Raw genomic sequence first — 11,556 nt, 5'->3', positions numbered from 1 at the left:
AAAGGGCGCTATGGCTACTTGGACAAAGTCAGGGGCATAGCCCATATTCTGAAAGAAGAAGAAACTGATTGATTAGATAACTAATATTGATAGGCTATTGATGAATAGGTGGATTCACAGGCTTCTTGACATGTGACCTGGTGATTATTGATAATAGGCGGACTCAAAAGGTAATTGACAAGAAAACTAATGATTGATTATTGATAGGTGATGAGCTCACAGGCATCTTGGTCTTGGCCGCAGCGAGGAGAGACATGGTGATCTCACTGAGGTAGTCAAACACCAGATAGTCTATCTTCCCACTGTAGATCAGCTGGGGGACTGAGAGAGAGCGAGAGGGAGAAGAGTTTATAACCTGGTCAAGAGTTCCATGAATACTTTGTCTGCTAAAAGTGAATCCATTGATCCAAGCTATCCATAATCATATCCATTGATAGATAATGTTTGTAGATAGATAGTTAACGTTGTTATAAACGGACATAACACATGAATATAAGAGCTTATTCTGTACTAGGTATTAGTCCCAAATGACACCCTATTCCCTACATAACTAGGGCTCTAGTTTTGACCAGAACACTATGGGTCTTGGTCAAAACTAGTGCACTACATACGAATAGGGTGCAATTTGTGACGTTCGCCTAGAGTCACTGAGGTCAAGACGAATGAACCTTGTCCTTGTTGGCTAGACTAGAGAACAGGTCATGTGACTAGCCAACTACAACCATCTAGCCTGGTGTTACCTGACGCCGAGGTATCTCCCCAAAACCCCGACGCGCATCCTATCCTAACTGTGTCCTTAGCTGAAGAGGTGTAATGTGTGGCGCACTCGAAGCGATGCCTTGGGAAACTTCTGTTGCTGGTAGTTTTGTTGGACGGGTAGCCCGAGTGCAGAAATCTCGCCCCGTTGTAAGCAAACAAGGGTGTTTTCAAGCAAAACCCATTTGTCAGCCGTTGGACCCCCGATGAGTGGACGACGCGGGATAAATTGGAGATATTAGACATTGTAATTAAAATAGTTTAACCTGAATAAATGGAGAAAGTCAACTCTGGAAGTTCAAGGTACATTTAACTCGTGCGACGACCAAAACAGTCCGCGTAGGAACACAGGTCGAGGCTATCTTCGTTCCGCTCCGGTGAGTGTGACGTTTTGGAAATGGACGCATGATGGCGCTAGATGTACACATGTACGAGGCAATGAGCTACAGGCGATTGAATGATTGAAGTTGCAGTAGACCTCATTCATTTCTGGTTTGTTTCCTCCACATTTGTCCGTGTTGAAAAGTTAAACAATGAGTGAGGATGTTGTGTGATTGTCACTGAGTCACTTTGACATTGAGTCAGCCCAGTCTCCTATTTCAAACGGATTGCGTAGGATTACTATCTTGTGTCCAAGTTTCCAAAGTTTATTCTCCACGTGCTCAGGGTTACAACAGGTGTAAAACAGGACCGTGAAATGCTTACCTTGAGAGCTCTTTCCCAACAATGTAGTGATAATAATAATAATAATAATAATAATAGTATAGAAAATATAATAAAATAAAATAAAGAATAAAAACCACTACAGAACAAACTGTATTTAACATATTTAACATATTTAACATACTGGAGTTGACTGTCCCTGCCCTTGTCACGAGGAGGGATCTGCACCCAGGTCTCTCACAGCTGAACCTAACCCGAACTATTTGGCCCGATAAATAATCATTTGTTAAATTGAATTAAAGTGCAATAAGTAAGTGTAATCAGCAGCCTAATGAGGCTGAGGGTGACGCTGATCCTGAAGTCGCGGGACCACCTATAACGAGACCATGAGCCTGACTAATGTCCGCTGACCTTGAGCACCATAACATTCACATTGGCCTACGCCGTAAAACCTAACGCGCTGTCATTACTCAGCTGTTGAGGTTCCGATTCAGAGTGTTTAATAGTCACATGTACAGGGTTGCAGGTGTGATTGCAGGGTACAGTGTACAGGGTTGCAGGTGTGATTGCAGGGTACAGTGTACAGGGTTGCAGGTGTGATTGCAGGGTACAGTGAACAGGGTTGCAGGTGTGATTGCAGGGTACAGTGAACAGGGTTGCAGGTGTGATTGCAGGGTACAGTGAACAGGGTTGCCAGGTGTGATTGCAGGGTACAGTGTACAGGGTTGCCAGGTGTGATTGCAGGGTACAGTGAACAGGGTTGCAGGTGTGATTGCAGGGTACAGTGTACAGGGTTGCAGGTGTGATTGCAGGGTACAGTGTACAGGGTTGCAGGTGTGATTGCAGGGTACAGTGAACAGGGTTGCAGGTGTGATTGCAGGGTACAGTGAACAGGGTTGCAGGTGTGATTGCAGGGTACAGTGAACAGGGTTGCCAGGTGTGATTGCAGGGTACAGTGAACAGGGTTGCCAGGTGTGATTGCAGGGTACAGTGTAACAGGGTTGCAGGTGTGATTGCAGGGTACAGTGTACAGGGTTGCAGGTGTGATTGCAGGGTACAGTGAACAGGGTTGCAGGTGTGATTGCAGGGTACAGTGAACAGGGTTGCAGGTGTGATTGCAGGGTACAGTGAACAGGGTTGCAGGTGTGATTGCAGGGTACAGTGAACAGGGTTGCCAGGTGTGATTGCAGGGTACAGTGAACAGGGTTGCAGGTGTGATTGCAGGGTACAGTGTACAGGGTTGCAGGTGTGATTGCAGGGTACAGTGTACAGGGTTGCAGGTGTGATTGCAGGGTACAGTGTACAGGGTTGCAGGTGTGATTGCAGGGTACAGTGTACAGGGTTGCAGGTGTGATTGCAGGGTACAGTGAACAGGGTTGCCAGGTGTGATTGCAGGGTACAGTGTACAGGGTTGCCAGGTGTGATTGCAGGGTACAGTGTACAGGGTTGCCAGGTGTGATTGCAGGGTACAGTGTACAGGGTTGCAGGTGTGATTGCAGGGTACAGTGTACAGGGTTGCAGGTGTGATTGCAGGGTACAGTGTACAGGGTTGCAGGTGTGATTGCAGGGTACAGTGTACAGGGTTGCAGGTGTGATTGCAGGGTACAGTGTACAGGGTTGCAGGTGTGATTGCAGGGTACAGTGTACAGGGTTGCAGGTGTGATTGCAGGGTACAGTGTACAGGGTTGCAGGTGTGATTGCAGGGTACAGTGTACAGGGTTGCAGGTGTGATTGCAGGGTACAGTGTACAGGGTTGCAGGTGTGATTGCAGGGTACAGTGTACAGGGTTGCAGGTGTGATTGCAGGGTACAGTGTACAGGGTTGCAGGTGTGATTGCAGGGTACAGTGTACAGGGTTGCAGGTGTGATTGCAGGGTACAGTGTACAGGGTTGCAGGTGTGATTGCAGGGTACAGTGTACAGGGTTGCAGGTGTGATTGCAGGGTACAGTGTACAGGGTTGCAGGTGTGATTGCAGGGTACAGTGAACAGGGTTGCAGGTGTGATTGCAGGGTACAGTGTACAGGGTTGCAGGTGTGATTGCAGGGTACAGTGTACAGGGTTGCAGGTGTGATTGCAGGGTACAGTGAACAGGGTTGCAGGTGTGATTGCAGGGTACAGTGAACAGGGTTGCAGGTGTGATTGCAGGGTACAGTGAACAGGGTTGCAGGTGTGATTGCAGGGTACAGTGAACAGGGTTGCAGGTGTGATTGCAGGGTACAGTGAACAGGGTTGCAGGTGTGATTGCAGGGTACAGTGAACAGGGTTGCAGGTGTGATTGCAGGGTACAGTGTACAGGGTTGCAGGTGTGATTGCAGGGTACAGTGAACAGGGTTGCAGGTGTGATTGCAGGGTACAGTGAACAGGGTTGCCAGGTGTGATTGCAGGGTACAGTGAACAGGGTTGCCAGGTGTGATTGCAGGGTACAGTGAAAATATCTTAGGCTCTGAGCTCAAACGTGCAGGACTGAGTGAAATAAAACAATGAAAACCTGTTGCACTTAATATATCTGAGTACAGTTAGTGATTTTGTAGTCACTACTCAAACCGATTGAGTCACTGTGACTCTGTAGGGCAGGGATGGGCAACTCGCGGCCCCCTTTTGAAGGCCCTAGGGTCAATAAAAAATATATATGTTATTTTTTGGGAACTCAGTCGGGTGACTTCTCATTTAGTTTTGAGTCAGTACCAAATAAACTTTTTAACTAATAATGACTTTTCATTGACTTTGAGTTCAACTTACTTAAGTATTTAAGTTAAAAACGACTTGGAGTTTACAGTGCATTATTATTATAATTATTATTATATGTATTTATTAGCATGTGTAAGTACAATTTCATCACAATGCATGATATTACACTTTTTTCATTCCCCCCCTCCCAATGTGTTGCTCACAGGTACAGCACCAACACAGGTACAGCACCAACACAGGTACAGCACCAACACAGGTACAGCACCAACACAGGTACAGCACCAACACAGGTACAGCACCAACACAGGTACAGCACCAACACAGGTACAGCACCAATAAAGGTACAGCACCAATACAGGTACAGCACCAACACAGGTACAGCACCAACACAGGTACAGCACCAACACAGGTACAGCAGCAACACAGGTACAGCACCAACACAGGTACAGCACCAACACAGGTACAGCACCAACACAGGTACAGCACCAACACAGGTACAGCGCCAACACAGGTACAGCACCAACACAGGTACAGCACCAACACAGGTACAGCACCAACACAGGTACAGCACCAATACAGGTACAGCACCAACACAGGTACAGCACCAACACAGGCACAGCTCCAATACAGGTACAGTACCAACACAGGTACAGAACCAACACAGGTACAGCACCAACACAGGTACAGCACCAACACAGGTACAGCACCAACACAGGTACAGCACCAACACAGCTACAGCACCAATACAGGTACAGCACCAACACAGGTACAGCAATGCATACAATCAGACAAACAACACACACAAAAACACAACCATCAACATAAATATTTTAATTAATGTCACTCACTAACTGTAAGTCGCTCTGGATAAGAGTGTCTGCTAAATGACTAAATTGTAAATGTATTTATTTGCTCTTATTGCCATGAAATTGATGATATTATGGAAATCATGTGGTCTGCCTTTGATGTTATAGAAAATGTTGTCCAAAGGGATGTAGCTAGATATTTAATTTATCCATTGTGTTAAAGTAGGGGGACTGTCTGATGAAAGAAGGGATTTCTCCATATGCGAGCAAAATAAATGAGGAGAAGAGGCTCTGCATCATTTTGAAAAAATGCAGAGGGTGTAAAATTGGAAGATTCTGAAACAATTTTAAAAATGTTGATAATATTGACATTTTGATGACATTAACTCTGCCCATAAGAGAAATAGGAAGTAACCTTTTCAATAACTGGAATGTTGTTCAAGTTTTACAAATCATATACATTACTGGGTAATTCCTAAGTACTTCAATTCTTCAAGGACTATTCCCATTTGAATTGGTCTTGTAAAGGTTTGGGGTTAAAGGTAGATATCAAGTCAAATGCGCCGAATACAACAGGTGTAGACCTTATCGTGAAATGCTTACTTACAAGCCCTTAACCAACAATGCAGTTTAAAGAAAATGAAGAGTTAAGAAAAATATTTACTAAATAAACTAAAGTAAAAAATGAAAGAGCAACAATAAAATAACAATAATGAGGCTATATACAGGGGGTACCGGTACCGAGTCAATGGGCTGGGGTACAGGTTAGTCCAGGTAATAACGAGGCTATATACAGGGGGTACTCGTACCGAGTCAATGTGCTGGGTACAGGTTAGTCGAGGTAATTGAGGTAATTTGTACATGTAGGTAGGGGTAAAGTGACTATACATAGATAATAAACAGCGAGTAGCTGCAGCATTAAAAAGGGGGTGGGGGGGGGGGGCTGTTAAGAAGCCTTTTAGACCAAGACTTGGCGCTCTGGTACCGCTTGCTGTGCGGTAGCAGAGAGAACAGTCTATGACTAGGGTGGCTGGAGTCTTTGGCAATTTTTAGGGCCTTCCTCTGACACTACCTGGTATAGAGGTCCTGGATGGCAGGAAGCTTGGCCCCAGTGATGTACTGGGCCGTACGCACTACCCTCTGTAGCGCCTTACGGTCGGAGGCCGAGCAGTTGCCATACCAGGCGGTGATGCAACCAGTCAGGATGCTCTCGATGGTGCAGCTGTATAACTTTTTGAGGATCTGAGGACCCATGCCAAATCTTTTCAGTCTCCTGAGGGGGAATAGGCTTTGTCGTGCCCTCTTCACGACTGTCTTGGTGTGTTTGGACCATGATAGTTTGTTGGTGATGTGGACACCAAGGAACTTGAAGCTCTCAACCTGTTCCACTACAGCCCCGTCGATGAGAATGGGGGCGTGCTCAGTCCTCTTTTTCCTGTAGTCCACAATCATCTCCTTTGTCTTGATCACGTTGAGGGAGAGGTTGTTGTCCTGGCTCCACACTGCCAGGTCTCTGACCTCCTCCCTATAGGCTGTCTCATCGTTGTCGGTGATCAGGCCTACCACTGTTGTGTCGTCGGCAAACTTAATGATGGTGTTGGAGTCGTGCCTGGCCATGCAGTCATGGGTGAACAGGGAGTACAGGACGGGACTAAGCACGCACCCCTGAGGGGCCCCCCTGTTGAGGATCAGCGTGGCAGATGTGTTGTTGCCTACCCTCACCACCTGGGGGGCGGCCCGTCAGGAAGTCCAGGATCCAGTTGCAGAGGGAGGTGTTTAGTCCCAGGGTCCTTAACTTAGTGATGAGCTTTGAGCGCACTATGGTGTTGAACGCTGAGCTGTAGTGAATGAACAGCATTCTCATGTAGGTGTTCCTTTTGTCCAGGTGGGAAAGGGCAATGTTGAGTGCAATAGAGATTGAGTCATCTGTGGATCTGTTGGGGCGGTATGCAAATTGGAGTGGGTCTAGGGTTTCCGGGATGATGTTTTTGATGTGAGCAATGACCAGCCTTTCAAAGCACTTCATGGCTACAGATGTGAGTGCTACGGGTCGGTAGTCATTTAGGCAGGTTATCTTAGTGTTCTTGGGAACAGGGACTATGGTGGTCTGCTTGAAACATGTAGGTATTACAGACTTGGCCAGGGACAGGTTGAAAATGTCAGGAAAGACACTTGCCAGGTGGTCAGTGCAAGCTCGGAGTACACGTCCTGTTAATCTGTCTAGCCCTGCGGCCTTGTGAATGTTAAAGGTCTTGCTCACATCAGCTATGGAGAGCGTGATCACACAGTCGTCCGGAACAGCTGATGCTCTCATGCATGCTTCAGTGTTGCTTGCCTCGAAGCGCGCATAGAAGTAATTTAGCTCGTCTGGTAGGCTTGTGTCACTGGGCAGCTCGCGGCTGAGCTTCCCTTTGTAGTCCGTAATAGTTTGCAAGCCCTGCCACATCCGACGAGCATCGTCGGTGTAGTAGGATTCAACCGTAGTCCTGTATTGACGCTTTGCCTGTTTGATGGTTCGACGGAGGGCATAGTGGGATTTCTTATAAGCGTCCGGGTTAGAGTCGTGCTCCTTGAAAGCGGCAGCTCTACCCTTTAGCTCAGTGCAGAAGTTTCCTGTAATCCATGACTTCTGGTTGGGGTTTGTATGTATGGTCACTGTGGGGACGATGTCATCGATGCACTTATTGATGAAGCCAGTGACTGATGTGGTGTACTCCTCAATGCCATCGGAAGAATCCCGGAACATGTTCCAGTGTGTGCTAGCAAAACAGTCCTGTATTTGACCACTTCCGTATTAAGCGAGTCACTGGTACTTCCTGCTTTAGTTTTTGCTTGTAAGCAGCAATCAGGAGGATAGAGTTATGGTCAGATTTGCCAAATGGAGGGCGAGGGAGAGCTTTGTACGCGTCTCTGTGTGTGGAGTAAAGGTGGTCTAGAGTTTTTTTCGTCTTGTTGCACATTTAACATGCTGGTAGAAATTAGGTAAAACAGATTTAAGTTTCCCTGCATTAAAGTCCCCGGCCACTAGGAGTGCCGCCTCTGGATGAGTGTTTTCCTGTTTGCCTAAGGCTTTATACAGCTCGTTGAGTGCGGTCTTAGTGCCAGCATCGGTTTGTGGTGGTAAACAAACATCTACGAAAAATATAGATGAAAACTCTCTTGGTAAATAGTGTGGTCTACAGCTTATCATGAGATACTCTACCTCAGGCGAGCAAAACCTCGAGACTTCCTTAGTATTTGATTTCGCACACCAGCTGTTAGACACAGACCACCGCCCCTTGTCTTACCGGAGTCAGCTGTTCTGTAGAGTAGGTAGAATCTCGGGAACAATTGACTTTATAACCAGACGGTTTAACAAACTCTTCAAGCAATGACTGGAGGAATGGATTTGAGTATGAGGGTTCTAGGAGATAGAGCAAGACTTCATCCGCATACAATGATATAACATGGTACTCTTTTCCAATTGTAATTCCTTTCATTTGGTCATGTGATCTAATCATGGTGGCAAGGGGTTCTATGACCAAAGCAAAAAGTCCTGCACAACAGGAAGGGGGGCTGAGTACAGGATGTTCGTTTTAACAACTGCCATAGATGAATTCCTAAGAATTTGAATCCAAGAGATAAATATTCGACCAAAATTAAACCTTGATAATACAGACATTCCACTCTGTTGAATGTTTTTTTTTTTTTCAGCATCAAGGGAGACTACAACATTTGGGGTCTTATGATCATTAAAAATGAAAAAAGAATGTCAAAATATATATGTAAACTATCAGAGGAGAGATGACACTGCACAAAACCAGTTTGGTCTGTGGATGAGATTGGGCAGCACAGATTCTAGGCGCAGAGTTAATATTTTTGAGCAATCAATTTATAATCAATATTTAAAAGCGACACCGGTCTATGGGAGGACAACGTGTGATCTTTATCTTATTTTTTTCAGTAAAGTAATAGCTGCATTTCTCCAGACAGGCCTTGATCATAGGGAGAAAGAAGGTCTCAGAGAATTGCCTGTAGAATTGTATAGGAAGAACCATCTAATTCCGGTGCCTTTCCATTTTGCAGGGAACCCATAGTAATGTCTTGATCTAAATGTAGCTTTGGTTCTTATGGCAAAAGTTGGTAGATTTATATCTTTCTGGAAGCCATTAAGAGAGTCTCTGAGTTAAATCGCAAACTAGATGTGTACAAGTCTTCATAGAATAGTCTAAACGTTTCATTAATTTGAAGTGGGTCTACTGTAACACTGCCATCCGCGGTTTTGTTTTTTTGTGTGTGTTTTTTTTGCGGTTTCTTTCTTTATTTGCCATGCCAGTCATTTTCCAGCCATTTCACCTTGTTCTACATGTCTTTTTTTTTTTTTTTTTTAAAAGCTCTATGGAGTGAGTTTTCAAGGTCTTGTATCTAATTTTTTTATTCTCTAGTTGGCGAAGTGTGAGAGGGTCTTTGATAGCCGAATGCAGATTCTCCAAGTATTTAATGTCCTTTTCAATATATTTTAATTCATCTTTAGTTTTCTTTTTTATTGAAGAAGCAAATGCTATGATGTTCTCTCTAATGTAGCCTTTAGTGGGTGGGGGGTTAGTGGGTGGGGGGGGTTAGTGGGTGGGGGGAGGTTAGTGGGTGGGGGGTTAGTGTGTGGGGGGGGTTAGTGTGTGGGGAGGTTAGTGTGGGGGAGGTTAGTGGGTGGGGGGTTAGTGGGTGGGGGGTTAGTGGGTGGGGGGGGTTAGTGGGTGGGGGGTTAGTGGGTGGGGGGTTAGTGGGTGAGGGGGGTTAGTGTGTGGTGGTTAGTGGGTGGGGGTGGTTAGTGGGTGGGGGGGGTTAGTGGGTGGGGGGTTAGTGGGTGTGGGGTTAGTGGGTGGGGGGTTAGTGGGTGGGGGGGTTAGTGTGTGGGGGGGGTTAGTGGGTGTGGGGTTAGTGGGTGGGGGAGGTTAGTGGGTGGTGGAGGTTAGTGGGTGGGGGGGTTAGTGGGTGGGGGGTTAGTGGGTGGGGGGTTAGTGTGTGGGGGAGGTTAGTGGGTGTGGGGGGTTAGTGGGTGGGCGTGGTTAGTGTACATGATGACTAAAACACAAAGACTAGTCTGGGAGCCAGCAGGTCTGTTTGTACTACCATGACAATGTTGGCAAGAGCACAAACAGATCCGGGAATATGCTCCAAAGGGCCAGCCTCTTCAAGAGATCAATACAGACATCCACTGCTGAGTCAGACAAGAGATGACAAACAACAACCACACAGAAACTAAAATCAACAGCCCTGGTTACTATGGTTACTGCATGGGGGTGGTCAACAGCCCTGGTTACTGCATGGGGGTGGTCAGCAGCCCTGGTTACTGCATGGTGGTGGTTTTATTCCAAAAACATGACTCCCCTGTTCTTCTCTCGTTTCTCCCCTCTAGTCCTCACAGCTACCCAGTCTGATCAGGAACCATATCATGATCAGGGGCCGTATGGATCAAGCCTCTACTCCTCACAGCTACCCAGTCTGATCAGGAACCATATCAAGCCTCTAGTCCTCACAGCTATCCAGTCTGATCAGGAACCATATCAAGCCTCTAGTCCTCACAGCTATCCAGTCTGATCAGGAACCATATCAAGCCTCCACTCCTCACAGCTACCCAGTCTGATCAGGAACCATATCAAGCCTCTACTCCTCACAGCTATCCAGTCTGATCAGGAACCATATCAAGCCTCTACTCCTCACAGCTATCCAGTCTGATCAGGAACCATATCAAGCCTCTACTCCTCACAGCTACCCAGTCTGATCAGGAACCATATCAAGCCTCTACTCCTCACAGCTATCCAGTCTGATCAGGAACCATATCAAGCCTCTACTCCTCACAGCTATCCAGTCTGATCAGGAACCATATCAAGCCTCCACTCCTCACAGCCAGCCAATCTGATCAGGAACCATATCAAGCCTCTACTCCTCACAGCTACCCAGTCTGATCAGGAACCATATCATGATCAGGGGCCGTATGGATCAAGCCTCTACTCCTCACAGCTATCCAGCCTGATCAGGAACCATATCAAGCCTCTACTCCTCACAGCTACCCAGTCTGATCAGGAACCATATCATGATCAGGGGCCGTATGGATCAAGCCTCTACTCCTCACAGCTATCCAGTCTGATCAGGAACCATATCAAGCCTCTACTCCTCACAGCTACCCAGTCCGATCAGGAACCATATCAAGCCTCCACTCCTCACAGCTATCCAGTCTGATCAGGGACCGTACATGTCAAGCCTCTACTCCAGGGTTCTTCAATTCCGGTCCTGGAGGGCCGAAACACTTCTGTTTTTTATTTCTACCTGGTAGTTAATTGCACTCACCTGGTGTCCCGGGTCTGAATTAGCCCCTGATTAGAAGGAGAGGATGAAAAACAGAGGTGTTTCGGCCCCCTCCAGGACCGGAATTGAAGAACCCTGCTCTACTCCTTACAGCCAGCCAGCCTGATCAGGAACCACATGTATCCAGCCTCTACTCCTTACAGCCAGCCAGTCTGATCAGGGGCTGAATCAAGCCTCTACTCCTTACAGCTACCCAGTCTGATCAGGAACCATATCATGATCAGGGGCCGTATGGATCAAGCCTCTACTCCTCACAGCTACCCAGTCTGATCAGGAACCATATCAAGCCTCTAGTCCT

General features: G+C 46.7%; 1 protein-coding gene across 1 annotated transcript in view; it reads right to left on the bottom strand.

Moving 5' to 3' along the window:
* The window catches only part of lratb.1 (lecithin retinol acyltransferase b, tandem duplicate 1), a 42,453-nt gene extending 41,365 nt beyond the window's left edge, over nt 1–1,088 (bottom strand). Inside the window, exons 1-3 of the mRNA XM_041882317.2 lie at nt 741–1,088; nt 221–321; nt 1–48 (exon numbers count right to left, since the gene is read on the bottom strand). The exon at nt 1–48 is cut by the window's left edge and continues 22 nt beyond it. Of these exons, the coding sequence (XP_041738251.2) occupies nt 1–48; nt 221–321; nt 741–1,002 (411 nt within the window). The 5' untranslated portion in view covers nt 1,003–1,088. The remainder of the gene's footprint in view (nt 49–220; nt 322–740) is intronic.
* Nucleotides 1,089–11,556: the final 10,468 nt, after the last annotated feature.

The sequence above is a fragment of the Coregonus clupeaformis genome, chromosome 8 (genome assembly GCF_020615455.1).
Source record: "Coregonus clupeaformis isolate EN_2021a chromosome 8, ASM2061545v1, whole genome shotgun sequence".
In the NCBI taxonomy this organism is placed as follows: Eukaryota; Metazoa; Chordata; class Actinopteri; order Salmoniformes; family Salmonidae; genus Coregonus; species Coregonus clupeaformis.
This window is presented reverse-complemented; position numbering and strand designations above follow the sequence as displayed.